The sequence below is a fragment of the Carassius gibelio genome, chromosome A16 (genome assembly GCF_023724105.1).
Source record: "Carassius gibelio isolate Cgi1373 ecotype wild population from Czech Republic chromosome A16, carGib1.2-hapl.c, whole genome shotgun sequence".
NCBI classification, from domain to species: Eukaryota; Metazoa; Chordata; class Actinopteri; order Cypriniformes; family Cyprinidae; genus Carassius; species Carassius gibelio.
In genome coordinates, this window is record NC_068386.1 from 4,852,085 (window position 1) to 4,872,224 (window position 20,140).

Sequence of the window (20,140 nt, forward strand, 5' to 3'; positions counted from 1 at the left end):
TCATGATAGAATATAACAATTTATTTAAACATTTTGTAGCTTAAAAAACAAAAAAATGTATTTGACAATACTGTATGGCATTTTTAGGGGAGGACTTAAAACTATTTCAGAACTGATCATTGTTCATCATTAATGCCCGAGTGGTTTGAAGCAGCACCTTCTTCTCTAGAGGGCTTTTGAGTTCTTGAGTATATACAGTAGTTTATTGGGGAAAAATACGGTTTTATGGGTTCTTCAGAGCAGTGTGTTGGTTTCTGGGTTCTTTGCAGAACCAAAAACTTATTTGTGAAGCTTTCCTCTGTGGCATTAGGCTGAAACAATTTTTCTGGTTGTAGCGAGAGGATTAATTTTTAATAGTATATTGCAAATTCATCTTATAAAACACTCCTATAAAACATTTTCTTCCATGATTCAAGATCTATTTGGGGCTACAGATATGATTTCTCCAGTGTACGGTTCTCTGCACACAGCACTGGGCATTCCAACCTAAAAAAAAAAGAAGACAGAATCATTAACAGTAGTTCATATTGCACACAATGACCACACTTCAAAATTTGCTGGGCATTATTAAAGCAGAGCCCAAACTTATTTAACCTTTTCCCGCTGATTAATCCTCTTATACACAAATTCAGCGAAGGGTGTCCGTGGGATGTATCGTCCCGCGCCTGGCTTTGTGAACAGTTGCCCATTTTCATAAACCACCTTCCCCCTGGAGATTGTGACCACTGGAAGCCCATGACACAGCATTCCCTCAAAAATGTTATAGTCCACAGCCTGGTGGTGAGTCTTAGCGGAAATCACCCTAAAAACAACATAAGATTACATTAATAAAAACAAAAGTTGACTTACTGACTTACATTTATATATAATGTAAACCAGTGTGTAAATATATAATTATGTATGTACTGAAGGCTATTGCCCAGTGCATCCTAATGTATTAAAACAAATACTTTAATAAATCAGCAGAAGAACCTTTGAGCCAGTTTAAAGTGTGTACAATGGCAAACTACAGTTTTTCAGCCCAAATCTGTTGTTTGCCAAATTCAGCTTATTTTTTAGCCATTCTTTTGCTGTATCAGCACAGTTGAAGGAATGAGCTCTGCATGGCCATCTGTCTCCAGAACTGAGACAAACCAGCAGAAATAAGATATTAAGATGACAGCTATTATCTTAAAAAGCTAATTTAGAAAAATTCCATCAACTGATACAACGCAAAGGATATTAATTTTCACACTGGATTCGGCCTGACTTAACTTATCTGCACAACGTTTTCATTAACTGATTTATTATGTATAAAAATGCATACCTTGTGAACCACCATTTATTGTTGAATCTATTATGATACTTTGAAAGACAATACATATTACAGCATTTCAAAATGATGAATGCTACAGTCCCAAGTTTGAGGTTAAAGGTTGTACTGCTTAAAAAATATATTGCCTCAGATATTGCAAACTCATTCTTATCTTCTGACAGCATCTCTTTTACAGTTTCTTTATTTTAAGTTTTGTTTTGTTTTGTTTTTGCTTGCAGAAGAACTTAGTTCAACATTTACACTTGGTAACAACTTATTGAATATGAATCACTTGGTGCCTATGATTAACCCTTACAAGTGGTAAAATCATAATGCTTTATCTTAATAATTATGGGTGGATATTTATGCAATTTCATAACTGAATTACCTGTCAGTCCAATCAAATGTGATGTACACTTATGTTTTGATCTAAACATAAAGTGTATGTTAATGCAAATATCTTGGACAACGGTCTTGCTTTCCATTATTTTCCTCTTAAGAACATACAGTACATTGAGTTGACCCTAATTGTCTTATATGAACCCAGAAACATCACCGGTCTCTTACACGAGCACTCAGCTCTGATTAATGCAGCGCTGCTGTGCGCTCAATTTCAGCACATTGCTCCTCGCTGCTTAACTCACATGGTTATTTGGTTATTTGCCTAGGAGGAGAAGGATTCAGCCCAGATTCATGGGGGAAAAGGAGCAACAACGTGGCCCAATTACATAAGACCCACGACGCTCTGCTGTTTCAGTCCTCTCCTCTCATGCGTGTGCTTTATAAACGACGCGTTTGAGCAGGAAGAACGCTTCAGTTTCTCCATTTATGGTCATCTCTTCTCAGCCAATCGGCTGTGTTAATGCTTCGTCATGGCAACATCTGCACTTATAGAACCTGTATGACCCCATTCAGGCAAAAACATGCTTAACCATCAGCCCAGGTATTTGAACCTACAGACGTTTATTGCCCATTGTAATATCATTAAAATAATTCCTGCCTACAGAAATTCAAACGGTTGGTGGGGTGCCAAACGTCCAAGTTTAAAACAGACCATATTTGAAATGGTGATTTAGTCTTCTGAATTTTGACGTCACAGCTGCAGTTAATCAGTTATTCTTCTCTATTCAAATTTATTTAAAAGAGTCTTTGTCTTTTTTCTCATATCAAATGTCTGGCTGTTAGGAATGTCTGCGCAATAAAGCACGGCTCATTATTCATTAGGGCATGTAAATGAGGTCACATGTAGCTTCCTAGGCTGCGGTGAGTTACCTGGTGGCCTTTGGGTCCCATATGACCAGGTCTGCATCAGAGCCTTTAGCAATTCTTCCTTTTCGAGGATAAAGGTTGAAGATTTTTGCTGCGTTAGTACTGGTGACAGCTACAAACCGGTTTTCGTCCATTTTTCCGCTGTGCTGGGGAAAATAAAGCCACAAATTGTGAGTTATTTTTGTGATCGCTGCACCCCACATCCAAGAATGAGAAAGTTAAAGGTCAGCACTACACTGACATAGACAGACAGACAGACAGACAGACAGACAGATAGATAGATAGATAGATAGATAGATAGATAGATAGATAGATAGATAGATAGATAGATAGATAGATAGATAGATAGATAGATAGATAGATAGATAGATAGATAGATAGATAGATGGATAGATACTGACCACTCCCTTCTCCCATATTACAGACATCCTATCTTCAACACCATTGACTCCGTTTGGGATTTTGGTGAAGTCGTCTTTCCCTAGGGCTTTCTGACACACTGAGAATGTGCAGTTATCGGTTCCTGTTACGCTTAGATCATCACTGTAAGATAATGCACATTATCACCTCATCATTCATGATGCTTTAAAATATTACTTATTTTTTCATCTTGGAACATGCTTGAACTTTTGTATTCTATGGAAGAAAAGAAAGTCATGCGAGTTTGTAGGGAAATGTTAGTAAATGTTGAAACCGTGAAAGTTCCCACAGACTTGGCCAGCAGGTCCATGAGATATCCAGGGGTACTGGGGTCTGGTCTCAAGGGTGGGCCCATGACAAAACTAGCAGCATGAGCCCAATCCTTATGCCAATAGTGAGTGCCATCTGTGCCAAGTCCAGCCGCAATGGGCTCTCCAAACACCACTCGGCCTGACGAGAGACAATCAGTGTGATCAAGGATCAATAATGAGTGCATGAAAATCAGGTTTGGAAATCACATCACCTCAAAGGTGCCAAAACCACCTCATCTTACTTACACTTATTAAAACATTAAATGGTGTTGTTGATGTTCCCCCCATTTTAAATCTATAATCTTACCCATTTCCAAATGAAACCATTTTAATGTACGATGCGACTAAATTGTATTTCCTATAGACTACTGCTCAAAGGTTTAGGGTAAGATTTAGTTTTTTCAAAAGACTTTTAATACTTTTATTCAGCAGTGCTGCATTAAATTGACCAAAAGTGACAGTTATGTTTATAATGTTATAAAGATTTGAATTTCAAATAAATGCTGTTCTTTTAAACATTCTATTAATCAAAGAATCCTGAAAAATAAGTTTCTGCACAAAATATTAAACAGCACAACTGTTGTCACCAATGATAATAATAAGATTTATTTTTTTTCAAATTCAAAAATCAAACAACATAGAATGTTTTCTGAAGGATCACGTGACAAATAAAACTAGAGTAAGGATGCAGAATATTCAGCAATGCCATCACAGGAATAAATTACATTTTAAATTGTATTAAATAGAAAACAGTTCTTTTAAAAAGTTTAAATATTACTGTATTTTCATCAAGTAGCCTTGATTAGAATAAAAAATGACTTTCAAAAAAAAAAAAAAAAAAAAAACTTTTTACTAATTGTTCAGGTAAGTTGTTTTCAAGTGGAAACAAGTCAGGATTTTTATTTGAAATAGCGTGCAATAAAAAGACCAGGAACATATGTGACCCTGAACCAAAAAAAACTGAGATACAACTATTTAAAAACTGGAATCTGAGGTTGCAAAAAAATTTAAAATATAATCTAAACATTGAGAAAATCACCTTTAAGTTGTCCAAATGAAGTTCTTAGCAATGCATATTACTAAACAAAAATTAGTTTTTGATATACTGTATTTATAATAGGAATTTTACAAAATGTCTTCATGGAACATGATCTTTACTTAATATTTTGAAACTTTCGTCCTATCAATAATCATGTTGTCTTGTCTTATTTGATTTTACCCACCATTTCTGCGTGCATTAGCCACCACCTTCGCTGCAGATTTGCTCATGACGTGCACTACGTAGAGCGGGCAGTTAACGGCATGGGCGATAGTGATGGCGCGCTGGGTGGCCTCAGCCTCCACTTCCTCCGGACGACACATCTCATGGCCCTCAGGCCCCATGATGCCCAGAGAGAGCATACGCTTAGCCCCCTGTGTCAGAACACACACAAATCTATATTCACAGGAAATCTAATCTATGCATGCTCTGCGACTGTATCTCAGCATGCTTCATCAGCATAAAATTCTTCAGATTAAGCAACTACAATCTTTAGATTAGCATTTCTGAAGGAAATAGCAGTGCTTGCAAAGCAGAAAAAGAATAGTATATTTTTACATTTTCTGAAGAAGACAGGAGTGATGCTTGCCTTGCAAAACTCACTGCCACAACGTCAGGGCATTTATATGTGGTTGCTTAGGTGTTCAGAGTGTTTTAACCCATTCTTTTGTCGTTATCTTGCTTTAGTGTCATAGGTGGTTGCTGAGGCATTGCTATGATTGCTCAGATGTTCTGAATGTCTTTAGTGCCACCTTACAGAGATGTTAAGGTGTTTTAGTGGTTACCAGGTGTTGTGAGTTATTTTTAGTGCATTAATATGTGGTATCTAGGATGTTTTAAGTGGTTGCTATGGGGGAACGTTTACTTGACAACATTTCAGGCCTGAAAACGCAAACTTCTTTGAAAACAATACCGTTGTCGTCTCTCTGTAAACTAAAAACACTGAAATTTGAGAAAACAGCAGGCCTATTATTATAAATTGTATTTATTTATTTTTTTATAACTATTACATGTTCGCATAGTGTTTCTTTACAAAGTGACATCGCCAACTACTGGCCTAATGTGCATAATACAGCACTTTAAGTCGTTTTCGCGATCTGTGAAACACCAAGGACATTTTTTTGTGTTTTTACCAGTCAATATGATTTTGACTTTATATTTTAGGCTTCTCTCTCTCTCTCTCTCTCTCTCTCTATGTCAGCTTCTTCTGATGCTGTTTGGAATGTTAATACCAATTTAATAAGTTAATTAATAAGCATTTTTAGATAATTAGTGAAGGCAGGAGTTAAAGTTTACTAAGACTCTTTGAATAAAAATAACTTGAGTTTCTACAGAAGGGGAAAGAGGAAGGATAGACTCTGTGTCAAATAATGCTAAACGTATGAGTGTGGCTACTGAGACACTATGGTTTGTGTCTTTAAGAATTTCATTTAAAGGTTTATTTTCATTTAAGAGAAAATGAAAAGTATTTCTTTGTACTTTTGGGTTTTGGATCTTTACGTTTCTTTTGAGAAACTATCAAGTCTGTCATATATAGTCATAACTATCATATATAGTCTTTGTCAAGTCTGGTCTTGACTCGTTCCATCTGACCTGAGGCTGACAGATTTGTTACACCTCCTCTCCCTGTACATGATTTTTACAATAGTCTTTCTGGAACTAGTGAAAAACAGCCAGCATTAAATACAACTTCATTAACTCATGTATGCATGTGCTGCCCTCCAGTGGAATCATATTTCACATGTTTGGAATTGTCATGTGATTTGTTTTTAGAATGCTAGGATTTCAAAGTGTATTTCAGTTAATTTTAACATTCAATATAAATTGCCTAAATATGTAGATTTAGTGGCATATCATAAAATCTGACCACTCTTAAACTAACATGACACATCTGGTTCTTTCTACTGCTTTTTGAAACATATTGGGCAATAGAAAGTCTAAAAATAAATGTGGTCAGCATTTACGAGATAGAAAATGGCTGGTTATTGTTCGTTTTATAACACACTCACATTAAACATTACATTTATAACAGTTTTCTGCCCTTCAAATGTGTTCAGTTTAAAAGCACAGGCCAGTTCTTGTGTAACATGACCTGTTTGTCAAGGGCTCGATCAGCTTTGCATTTAAAGAATGATTTACAAGAAACACCTGCACACTGGTTTACTCTTCTTAAATCATGGTGAAGTTTAACTCAGGGGTGAAAGAGCAGAGAGCTTTGGGGGGAAAATCTCTTGCCGATGCACAAAGAGGGTTTCTAAACAGATCCAACACTCGTAAAAAGAAAGCTTTTTTTTTTTTAAAACTGGTATCTGTAATTCAATGAAGAACCTTTAACATCCATGGAACCATTCCATTCCAAAAAAAAATAAATAAATGCTTCATATTTTTAAAATGTTCTTCACACTAAGAAAAAAAAAGGTTATTTTAAGAACGTTTCACTGAAATCTTCTTTTGGGAAAACAGTGGTTCAATGGCCACACTATGAAAACAGCCTTTGAGAACCTTTATTTTTAAGAATGAACAGTAAAGATGATACTGTAACTAAGGGCCACTCTTAAATATGCATAGGAATCTGCTTAGAAAAAAAGAGCCTTCCTCTTTCCATGAACCATTCTCCACTCATATCTGGCATCATCTTTTAAGGTCATGTGTCTTTACGAACACACTGTAGTTCCATGGTAGATTCTTGAATTTGAATGTGTGCAAACAGGAAGCAGAATTGTAATTTTAAGTCATAAATGCAAACCCAGAAAACTTCTCACCTCTGCAATAAGGTCTCCATTCTCTGCATGGACTTGAGCTATTGCTCCGATCTCTTTACACTGGGCAAATGCGGCATAGAGCTCATGGTCACGCAGCATGAAGACATCTTTGTAAGCCATGAACATCTTAAAAGAGTTGACACCTTTTTCACGAACAAGACTCTCCATTTCCTTCTTGACCTAGAGAAAGTCCCAGATTTATATGTTAGTGTTAACGATATATAATCACATTTATAGTCAGATGGAAATCACATGTAATCCCACCATGAGGGAGGACCGCACTTGAGTACAATGAAACAGTTTGTAAGTTCATAATTCAAAAATGACCTTTAGTGCAACTTTCATTATTAAAATATAATGTATTTATTTCTAAATATAAGGTGGCCATCATACAGTGTCATCCCACCAGGTCACTGCCATATGAAGGGAGTAATCGCAGCAGACTTTGGGGTCAGCCGTTGCTCTCCACCGCTCATAGGCTTCTAAAAGTGAACACCCCTTGTGTGGGATGACAAAGTCCAGGATCATGGTCGTGCCTCCAGCCACTGCAGCCTGTGGACACAAGGTATTAGCAAAGTAAAGCAAAGGACCATCAACACTCACATTGTTACAAATTAACTCTCTAGTTCCATCTGAAGCAACTTAGGTTTACTTAATCATCCATAAATCATTTGTTTTATCAATCACCATTGTGTTGCATTACATTAGATGGTTTGCCTCCCAAAATTAGTTTTATATAATAAAACTACAAAGTTTTAATTACATAACTAAGCATTAAACATCAGCTTACTAAGACATATTATCGGATATAGAGTGATATTTATATGCATACTGTTATAAAGGTCCCATTGATTCACATTACAAGCTATCAATATTTCATCTTACTTTTTGGCAACATATATATATATATATATATATATATATATATATATATATATATATATATATATATATATATATATATATATATATACAGTATAACAATATCTGCACCAAAATGCATTGTTTTTGCTTAGTTCCATCCTCTGTATAATACTGATGTGCTTTTTTCCCTCATTTTCATTAAAATATTATATAGGCCATAAAAGCCTGATGTATAAAATATGATAGTTAAAACGATATTTTTCTTTTAATTTCTAAAGGTTCTGGGTTCATAGTGCATGCATCAGATTGCATTTAAGTGTCTGTTCTATCCTGTAAGACATTTGAGTGACTACGTCAGTATGCAGTAGGTGAAATTAAATATTTAAGCCATAATGTTCTCTTACAAGCACACTGAGCTTATTTAAATAATTAACTGAGCTTATTTAATAATGGATTTCCCCAAATGAGCTACTAACAAACCTGTCATCAGTTAGAATCATGAGACTAATGCCATCAATAGGGGCATTATGCTTAATTTCAGTGTTTTTATTTCGTTAAAAAACAATTTAATGATTATTTAAGGAACAATGATAAATGCACAAAACGATTTCCATCAATTGTATTTACCTTGGTACCGGTTTGAAAGTCATCCACAGCGGTGGTGCCCATGAATGACAGCTCCATGTGTGTGTGAGTGTCTATTCCACCCGGCAGCACGAGTCTGTCTGTGGCATCGATGACCCGAGTGCCAGCTGCTACCTGCAGATCTGAGCCAACTGCTCTTATAACTCCATCTTCAATAAACACGTCTGCCATCTCCGAGAAATCCTCATTTACCACCTTCCCTCCTTTAATTAAAATCCGGCTTTGAGTTGTCATATTTTCTTTTTAGTAGCTGACTAATGCACAAATGCGATGATTACAAAAGAGTCCAAATGATGTTCAATAGATGAATTGTTTTCTTTACTAAACATGCAACTCTAGAAGCATGAACATGGAACACTGTCTGTCAGTGTTGGGTTAGAAGTGTGATCTGCAAGACTGGAACTGCTTTTTCATTTCTTTTTTGAAACCTCTCACCCATTTCATTGCGAAACCTGCCCAACCGACCTATCCGTTTTAGCCTGTTTCTGACATGATGAGCATGATTTATCTGAACTCGGTTCAGTGAACCGGTTCAAATCAATTCATCACTCAAGAGTGATCCGAGACGCCTCCAGGTCCTAACTATCTACAAACTTTTAGAACTTTTTTATAATCGTATTCTCTTTAGTACGGAAGTTCTAAGCGGCCATGCATTATATTTTTTTCCCTTTTTGTTTTCTCTTTATAACGACTTAATTTTCTCGTTATCTCGACATAAAGAAGTTCGTTTTCTCGTTATAACGACTTATTTTTCTAGTGATCTCAACATAACGAAGTTTGTTTTCTCGTTATAACGACTTATTTTTCTCGTTATCTCGACATAACGAAAGTTTGTTTTCTCGTTATAATGACATGACAGTTTTACTGTTGCTATAGTAACGAACTCAACTTTGACAGGCATCTGATGGACAACCATGCAGGCGCTCTTACTGTAACCTATATTTCAGCAAATTTAGCTTCGCCTAGGTAATAAAGTCTACAATTCTGTATATAAATAAAGGCTGATCAATCACTGTTGATTTTTCCAGAGACAGTACAACTAACGTTTTGTTTTTGTAATTAACATGTTTAAATGGCAACACCGCGAAATTAGCTGCTTGGATTAAACTCACTTTTCATTTTCCCTTTATTTGAATTAAAATTATATATAATTTGTAATTTGTAGTAGCCTACTCATTATATGATGTGGCAGATATCATGTGTGTTACAAGCTTCTGTTTGAAAAGAGCGTCCATGTGTAGGACTAGGTGTAGTGTGTGTGTGTGTAGAAAAAAACGATTACAACATTATAGAACAAAACTGAATTAAATTAGCCTATTTTACATATACATCACATTTCTCATCAATATGGTTAACAATAAAGATTAGTAATAAGGAAAAGAAGCACATCAGCCTACATCGTTAAATCCCGTCCTACTGTAGATAAACAGAATACAGTGACGTCAACCTTGGTTTTGATAAGCAGTTATTTTATGACACAGAATGTGTTGGTGAAACTCATGCATCTAGCAGGAACTTAATACACAAAATATTCATATTGATTCAAGCATTTAACATTTATGAATTAATTAAATGTCAGTAATGAAGACTGCACAAATTATAGCGATCATGAGGAAGGTCCGCATACAGTAAAGTGGATAGTGTACAACGCCCCATCAGTTATATTCAGGTCTATAGTGCCACCTGCTGGAGCAGTTTTGTAACTTCTTAGAGAAAATTAAGTCGTTATAACGAGGAAACGAACTTCGTTATGTCGAGAAAACGAGAAAATGAAGTCGTTATAACGAGAAAATTAAGTCGTTATAACGAGAAAACAAGAAGAAAAAATATTATAATGCATGGCCGCTTAGAACTTCCATACTTTAGCATAATCTTTGTGTTGAATAATGTGTCAGGATATCTTTAAACGTCATTCTGTGAAATCTGTGACCTGTTTTAAACCAGGTATGAGCAGAATGATGAACTTGACTAATCTGAGCCAATCGGCTCGTTCGGATGGTTAGTAAAAAATAAAATAATAATTAATTAATTAATTGGGGGAAAAAAAAATAAAGATTTTTGAATTTTGTTTTATTTTTATTTATTTTTAAATATTCTTTTATTATAATAATCTCGTGTTTTAAAAACATCTGATATAATGGTCATAACAAAAAGACATGGTAGCCTTTCTAAATGCCATGTTTAATTTAGTAGTCAATTTAGCCTAGGCTACATTCAGCCTACATCAAGTGTTTGATCGAAATAAATTATTGATTTGAAATGAAATATTTTATTACCTCAATCCGTTAATAAACGTTAAATCCTCCGCTTAATCGACAGTTCCCAGCAAGACTTTTAACAAAGAAAAACGAACAATAAACGTTGTAATATTTTCTGTTTTCTTCATTGTTCATAAGTTCTCATTTGTTGTTGTTTTTCGTATTTAAATGTTCGCCCACAAGATGGCACCATTTACCCATTTTTGTTTTAGTTTGCGTGATAAAAGGGGATAAAAGTTTGTTTTGTGATAAAAGCATATTAAAGTGAAAGTTGTGGATCTGAAATATATGGCAGCTTGCGGGATTCAGAGACATTCGATGTGAGGAACTTGAATCCCACATGAACCTTCTTCCCCGACAGTAGCAGCAGATATCTTGATATTTGCATTCTGTGATGAAGATATCATCTCACAGTAATTTTAAGAGTAAGGCTACATTATGCAAAATAAGGTTTATAATAATATAATAATCACCAGTGAAAAAGTTTATGGTACAGTGTCTTTGACATGATCTGCAATGTGCTATGCATCTAGGGACAATAAAGAACTCGATAAAACATCTGATTTCCAGCTGTTTTGAAAGGCAAATTTGCTTAATTAATCTTATCTTAATCATTATGCAACACCTTGACTTAAAGCTTTCAGACTGGGATATCAGTCAAAATCTGAATGTGCATAAAAGTTCAAAAGCAGCAATAAAACTAGAGACACTTTTCTAATAGGTCTCTTTTTAAAGGGGGGGGGGGGGTGAAATCCTATTTCATGCATACTGAGTTTTTTACACTGTTAAAGAGTTGGATTCCCATGCTAAACATGGACAAAGTTTCAAAAATTAAGTTGTACGTTTGAAGGAGTATTTCTGTTCCAAAAATACCTCTTCCGGTTTGTCACAAGTTTCGGAAAGTTTTTTTCGAGTATGGCTCTGTGTGACGTTAGATGGAGCGGAATTTCTTTATATGGGTCCTGAGGGCACTTCTGCCAGAAGAGCGCGTGCTCCCGTATAGCAGAGCACTGAGAGCACAGGCATTCACTGATCAGAGCGAGAGTGTCGCGAAATGTCACAAAAGGCGTGTGTTTTTGGTTGCCAGGGCAAGACAAACCTGCACAGATTACCAAAAGAGAAACAGCATTAAGGGACCAGTGAATGGAGTTTATTTTTACAGAGCATCAACGGAGTTGTGCAAGTGTTTGTGTTTGTTCCCTGCATTTCGAAGATGCTTGTTTTACAAACAAGGCCCAGTTTGACGCCGGATTTGCACATCGTTTATTTCTTAAGGATAATGCAGTCCCAACGAAAAAGGGTCACGATCGTGTGTTGGAACCGCATGCGGTGAGTAAAACTGCTTCAAATATCTCTGTGTTGTTAACTTAGCTATCGGCACATGAGCACATCAAGTAAACAACATGCGATGTTGTCATCAAACTGCACTTTCCACATGTACAGCTTAAAAAAAAAGATGACAAAGTGGAACTTAGTCATTTTCCAAAACCGCTAAGCAAATATATACAGTTTCAGTACATACCACATAGAGACGCCTTTGCTGATGCTGCTCTTGTTCAATTTCAGCCTCTGGATCTGATTCTGGATCATAAATATACGCTGAATCTGACTGTTAGCCATGGTTTGTTTTGGTTGGTTTTGTCCTCACGGTGTCACAGCTTCCAGACGCGCTCAACTCAAAAGCCTACTCGCGCTCGTGATTCTTTAGCTCCGCCCACACGTCACACCTCTAGGCGCTCGTGTTTTTCCGGGAAAAATCGGTACAGACTATCTTTCTCTTATGAATATAATAAAACTAAAGACTTTTTGGAGTTATGAAGGATGCAGTACTACTCTATAGGTACTCAAGATTAACAGGATATTGAGTGAAAACGAGCATTTCACCCCCCCTTTAAGTGAACTGATGCTCTGATTCTGACCTGAATCCATTTGAATATTCAAAATTGCAAAAATATTGAATAAAAAACTAAGATCTGCCTTAGATTTCAGTATATGTAATTATTATTCTATATTTATAACAAAACTTGTGAACTTTAAAAGTGTTATTTTATTTTATTTAAAATGTAATTATATTAAAAAAAATATATGCATTAAACAAATGCATTTTGTCTTTATCTTTCAGTACTTGCACTGAGATGTTACCAGTGCAACTACTAATACAATTCATCTGAACAATGCAAACAAAACCTAAGAAAAAGTCCTCTTAAGTGTGGCTCTTTCACCATATACAACAGTAAGCATTACAAGCTTATGAAAAAAATCACAAGTTTAAGATTTTTTTCATATAGTTTTTTAATTGTCTTTTTATAGATGGCATTGCATTATGTAGCAGTAAGAAGATGCTGTGTGTTACTGACAGCAGTAATTCTAGACAAAACAAAACCATCTTGAATCCCCAATGCTGTGACACTGACCTCTGCAACACTGTAGAGGCACCAGGTACACAAACATATGAGAATAAGGATTTTACAATGGTAGTATTCCATAGTTTATTTCTGTAGTGTATACATTTAACTGCAATTCCGTATTTTATCTGGTTAAAGTCTTAAATTAGTTCTGTTGTAACCTAATCTTATTCATTTATTCATTCATTCATCCATTCATTCATATCGTAATCTGTTTAGCATTGATATTCCAGTGGGATTATGTTTATTTCGACAGTGTCATTTCATTTCATTTCTTTTTTTTTTTTGACATAACAACTGTCCTTCGTTTTTTGTTTTGTTTCCTTTCCCGAATGTTAACGTATTTTCTAAACGAGACATCAGTTCAGTGATGAGCATGCATGAATGAGATGTGACGAAAACAAAAATATGTCAAAGCAAATGAAGGCAAATATATCACTTATGAACAGACTTGAACAGACTTCCGACCAGTCAGAATCAATATTCAGATGATGCAACATCCTCTGTTCCTTTCTTGTGTTCGATCAGGGGAAATTCTGCTGAGTTCTTCAAGTGTCTTTAAGTTATTTGCATTAAAATGTTGTGCTGTTGTTGTGCTTATTGGTTAATTTGCATTGGCAGTATTGTTTTTACTTGCAGTGATTTGACGGAGTGTATAAATAATGACTATAATGATTTATTTTGTAGTTGTTGGTTTCCATCGGGTCTTTTTGTTGTTGCACAGGAATATCCTCAGAGCTGTGAATTGCATCAGCCGGTTCAGGGAAAGTCTTTTCACTGTCACAGCATCTTGTGCAGCTTACTTTGTCTTTGCTGCATTAAAAAATAGAAAACTGACATGCACGAGAGACACAAAGATGCATGTGCTGGAAAGATAAGCAAGCCTTTAGGGTTTATAAGTACCTAACCTCTCTCTGTCTCTCTCTTTATCTTTATTTTTCTCTCACTCATTTTCTCCCTCACACACATACACACGCTGAACAATTCTGCATGCCTTAAGAGGATTTACAGGGTGATTTGAAGTGTAATCAGAGTATGAAATATTAAGAAAGCCAGGGCATCTACACTGCGCCTCTGCAGACAGGGATAAGAATTTACTTTCGCTCGTCAAGTCTGGAAGAGTTCAGAAAGTGTTGTTTGTTTGTTTGTTTTGTTTTTGTTTTTTTTGGCATTCATATAACATGATCATCAGCTGCCAGACGTGACTGACGCCTCTGTCATTTAGAAAGTATCTTTCATATTATGAATATAGCATGCACTGTAAAAAAACAAAATCGTTATGTTAAATGGTAAAAGATTGTAAAAATACTGCAGTAAAAACTTTTCAAGTTGACTAAAAGCTGAAAAATCGAATAGGACTTAATGTTAAATACTGTAATTTTTCATCTTATATAAAAAAAAAAAAAAAAGTGTAAAACGGACTTTTCCAGGAATACCCTGTTGACACTAAAAGTTTGATTTCTTTTTTTTTCTTATCATTTTTGGGCATTAGGTTTTTATATAACATTGTTAAATTCATAAAAAAAAATTTTTTTTTTAATTATTAAAGTTTTTTTTATTTCAAGTAGCCTTATTATTATTATTTAAAAACTGAATTTTTGTATGGTTTCAGTTAAACTGCAGGATATACAGCTGTTACCCTTGAAACCCCATAAATAAAGCAGCTGCTACTTTCTAAAATATTTAAATAGCAATTTAGATTTGTGGATTTGCTGTGTTGTTCATGACAGTGCCAAATACTTAAATATTTAGACTTAATAGGCTATTTATTTCAAAGGTTTTTTTTATTATTTTTTATTTATTTATTTATTTTATTTTTTTTATTTTTTTAACATTTTAATTAGGGGATTTCGTGGCCTACTGGTTAGAGAGTTTGACTCCTAATCCTAAGGTTGTTGGTTCGAATCTCGGGCAGGCAATACCACGACTAAGGTGCCCTTGAACAAGGCACTGAACCCCCAACTGCTCCCCTGGCATAAATGGCTGCCCACTGCTCTGGGTGTGTGTTCACAGTGTGTGTGTGTGTATGTTCACTGCTGTGTGTGTGTGTGCACTTTGGATGGGTTAAATGCAGAGCACGAATTCTGAGTATGGGTTACCATACTTGGCTGAATGTCACGTCACTTTTTTTTCATTAGTTAAAATAAACTGCCAATTCTTCTTAGGTATTCCAATATTTAATAACACGTTAAAATCGACAGTTGCAGTTGCAGTTGTATTATTTAATGAGCTTACATGAACTAAGAGTTGTATTTATTTATTTTTTAACAAAGATTAATAACTTCTGTAGCAAATGTAGCTATTTCTCGTTGTGAATGTTAATGCTTTAACGAAGGTTAACTAATGAGATCTTATTGTAAAGTGATAGCTATTGGTCTTTATAGTTCTTTTGCACTTTAATCTGTAACATATAGTGATCGAACTTAATCACTATGAATAGATGCAGTAGTAAGTAAAAGTAGTAAATTCAGTAAATCTCAGTAGATACAGTAAATCTGAACTTTACACCTGAACAATACTGATCAAATAGCACTTTTATGGAATAATAAAAAATATGAATAAACAACAAAAATACATTTCTGCTGTTAAACCCTCCAGTACTCCAGTACTGTACATATTTCCCATTGTTTTTACAGTTAAACCGAGTACAGTGAAATGCTGCTTCAAAACCAATTTACTTTAATAATGTTTGTGAGAAAAGAAGAAAAAAAAAACAGAGTGGAGCTTATATATGAGGAAATGATTGAATTCTTAGAAATTGGTATATTATATAGCAGAATACCAGATGGTTGGTTGATAAATAAGTCCTAAGAAAGCTGAAAAGGAAGATGGAGCAAGTTGTGAAGGCATTTTTATGATTCATTCACAATTAAATATGCATTAAGAAATTAAACAGTGGATTTTGAATTCATGTTCACTTTAAATGCGTTTAGAATACTCCTTACCAGTGGGAATGCATGCTTGAATGCCAGCAGATGGCAACATTTATCTGCAATACAGAGGACTGAGAGAGAAAGGATTAATCATAACCATCCTAAATTACACTAAAGACTATTTCGTATCTGATTTTTAATGGTATACAATTGCTATTTTAGATATGAGCCATTTGCCCATGTTGTTAATACAGGAACTAGTGAAAAAGAAGCTTCTACTAGTACTGTAGGTCTTTATTTGCAGAGGAAAACATTGTTGACTTTCTAACAACAATTGTATTTTCATGAAATCTTCATTGCTGGGCTTGTAGAGTAAATAACAACAACACAGCATGTATATCCGTGCCGTGGTAGATTGAAACATGTTTGTGCTGTAAAGTGTCACAGGATTCGAATGTGTCACAAAGTGGCATGTCAAGCGCCAGTGCAGAGACTCAGTCAATGTAAAGCTTCCAACAATGGGAGGCGGAAAATGTGAAGGGGAACAATTAAATTACGCCTTGCATGAAGTTTGCTTTTCATTTTGGGAGGCAAATTTAGTGCCATGCTTAATCATTATGCTGTCGAACACGATTTGCAGAAATATTCAAGAGCTTTGCGTGCCTCGCTGCCCTTTCTGTATTGAAAAATAATGGGGCTCTATCCAATTAAAAACTGCATTTAAATCAAGAAAGTATTACATGCTCTTTAACAGTATCTCTCTGCTGAAGCTTTTCAGAAGCTGACTGTATGCACGAGAAGGACTCCAGCAGACCTGTGTTTCTCTAAAGGTGTGTTATTATGCTGAATTTTGTTTTATGACTGAGAACCAAGCTATGGGGATATTTTTAATGAAATATATTTACTTATAAAGCAGTGGTTTTCAACTGGTTTTGCATCAGGATCAAGATTTTACTCACAGTATCAAAAATGTGTACCACAACATCAAATGCATTTTTGATAATGTGCACAGGCTGAAAAAAATAAATGCACAGTTAATAACATAGCATGGGTTAAAAAAATAAAAATAAAAAATAAAAAGATTTTCTGTCTAAATTTCTTTTGAATTTCAGTGTTTTCTCATTTCAGCATTGATTCACCACACAAAATATATCGTGGTTGCAATTAAACAAGTTTTTATGTAGTGTGGGCAATATATAATATTGAATACTTGAAGAACATGCATGTGTAGTTGTGTAGTTCATTAAATGTAATGCATTCATTGTGTTTCCTTTAATTGATTTGCTCACTAACATAATCTAACTATTTTTACCTTTTTATTCACACCCCGCAAGCATATTGCATGTAGAATATAATATTATGTATTAGTATAATATTAAGAACACTTGAAATGATATGTTTACAGGTGCAATCCACCAAGCTGAGTTCCTTGTACTAATTGTAAATTGCTTGACTGATAACAGTGAATTCTTATTATGTTTCTTCCCAGGAAAGCAGTATGTAGAGTTTCTGTTCTGAATTTGTTGCTTGTTTTTTTAGTGACCAACAGTTTTTCACAAATAATTGGTCCTGAAATGTTTTTATAGAATGTGGGTTGAATGCAAATCATAAAACACATGCTTTTGGATTCTCCCAGATACAGTTTATCCTATGAACCTCCTGAATCCTCTGCTCGTCGGTGTAATTAAAAGATTTGCAAACACGTGTCAGCCGATAATCGCACACAAACTGCTTCCTGCGTACCCAGCTACGTTACGTTCCAGAAATCATTTACTGCAGCAATCTGATGTTTATTTCGAATGAATAAATCTAGTTACCACTGAAGGCATTAATTGATATTTTAATGCCATTCTTATAATTGAAGCCGGAGAAATCCAAGAACAAAAGGCACAGCGAATACAAATACTGATCACTAAAATACACACATTTATTTCTATTATTCTCTCTCTGGGGAAATGAGCATCTCCATTTGTGTCTGGATGCTGAACAGCTAGATGGCATCATTGAGCAACAACATGAGCGCTCTCTCTCTCTCTCTCTCTCTCTCTCTCTCTCTCTCTCTCTGTGTGTGTGTGTGTGTGTGTGTGTGTGCAAGTAATTTGAATTGTGCAGTTTTGCCTCAACCGTGTTCTGTACATTTTATCTGCAAAGACAGATATTTGCAGGACCCTTGTGACATCCTCGCGCACAGATGCATTTCTGAAATACTTTAAATGGCAATGTTATAAAAGTAAAAGAGGATTGTGGGTCATTGGTCTTGTGAAATCAGAGCGCAGTGCAATAACATCCTGTTTGGAACAGAAAGGCTGATATTTGCTCTTATCAGTCGGGAATCAAAGAGGACATTTTCCGTGTCTCAAGTTCTTCGGGATGTTAATATTCTCCTTTCACAGGAGGTAAAACATGACCTGGGCCAGCTCTTCGCCAAATGTCACAGAGTTCAAGAAAAATGATAAAAACTGGAAGAGCTATTATATGCTGGGAAAAGTGTTCTCATGCATCCAATTTGACAGAAATCTGCATTTTCATTTTATACTGAGTCAGGTATTTATGTGTGTATTTATATGTAAATGTAGATGTGTGTGTGTACATGTTTTTCTACACTATTCTGGTGGTGACTTAAACCTCAATACACACCAAACACAAAAGCTTATAAATCATACAGAATGTTATTTTTTTATTTTTTATTTTTAGATTGTAAAAATGTATAAAGTAAAAAAAAAAAAAAAATCTAAATATTGGACCAGCTTTTCAGTTAACCGATTTTGAAATGCAATAAATTTAGATCATTTTTAAAATTTGGTTTAATTGTCAGTTCTACATCCATTTTTAGTTTTTCTTCTTCTGCAAAACCCAGTGATCCATGTTATGCAGTCAAGCTGTGCTTCAGTGGAAGCAACAAAATCTGACCTTTTGTTCACATGGTCAGTGAAACTAATTTGCTTACATTTCATTAGTGACTTAGAAGTCTTGAAGATGTCTTCTTCATTTTTCCTTATAGTGTTTCTTTGTTTTTCATGAAGTCTCTCTACTTTCTACTTCCAGGTTTAAAGGAATAGTTCACTCTAATATTAAAATTTGCTGTAAAAGTAGTCATCCTCAGGCAATCTGAGATGTAGATGAGTTTGTTTCCTCTTTGAAAAAGATTGCTCTCCAGTGAATCCTTTGCAGTGAATGGGTGCCGTCAGAATGAGAGTCCAAACAGCTGATAAAAACATCATAATAATCCACAAGTGATCCAAATCAATTACTGTATTGGGCATTGAAAAGCTACAGGTTTGTAACAAACAAATCCATCATTAAGGTGTTTTAACTTTAAACTGTCCCTTCTGTACAAAATATTCATTATCCATAATGCTTCCTCCAGTGAAAAAGTCCATCCCGTTTTCCTCACATCAAATCAACATCATTGTTAGTTACAAACATGCAGGTTTTCACCTTACAAGGCATTAATTGATGAAATGAGAGTCATGTGGATTACTTGCGGATTATTGTGATGTTTTTATCAGCTGTTCGGACTCTCATTCTGACGGCACCCATTCACTGCAGAAGATCCACTGGAGAGCAAGTCATGTAATGCTACATTTCTCCAAATCTTTTCTGTTGTAGAAACAAAATCAACTATATCTTGGATGGCCTGAAGGTGAGCAAAATCAAATTTTATTGCTTACTTATATTACTATTGCTTTAAATAGGAAAACAAAGAATATGATATACATTTAGACCCCACTGTATGTAATATCTTATATGAGATTAAACAATAAATTTTATTGTCACAATGATCTGAAATGTTTCCTATCTCCATTGCCTATAAGCCCTGTACTGCAGGAACTCACAGGCATCATGGCAGCCAGCCGTTATCAGAGAGAACAATTACTGCCTCATCCGCTCTGACTATCAGCCCTGATGATCTGCACAGATTCACATGACAGCTAAATAAATATGTAAAGGTGCTGCGCTGGAGATCCTGCAGATACTTACAAGCTCTCTGAGGAAAACT

General features: G+C 35.2%; 1 protein-coding gene across 1 annotated transcript; it reads right to left on the minus strand.

The window, feature by feature from the left end:
* On the minus strand, positions 1 to 9,072 carry dpys (dihydropyrimidinase). Its single transcript, XM_052617460.1, has 9 exons — positions 8,587 to 9,072; positions 7,489 to 7,647; positions 7,096 to 7,275; positions 4,518 to 4,707; positions 3,277 to 3,433; positions 2,965 to 3,106; positions 2,567 to 2,709; positions 595 to 802; positions 1 to 486 (listed from the first exon to the last, which is right to left on the minus strand). The coding sequence occupies exons 1-9, from the start codon at positions 8,836 to 8,838 to the stop codon at positions 412 to 414; spliced, it is 1,506 nt and encodes a 501-aa protein (XP_052473420.1). The 5' UTR covers positions 8,839 to 9,072; the 3' UTR covers positions 1 to 411.
* Between the last annotated feature and the right edge of the window lie 11,068 nt (positions 9,073 to 20,140).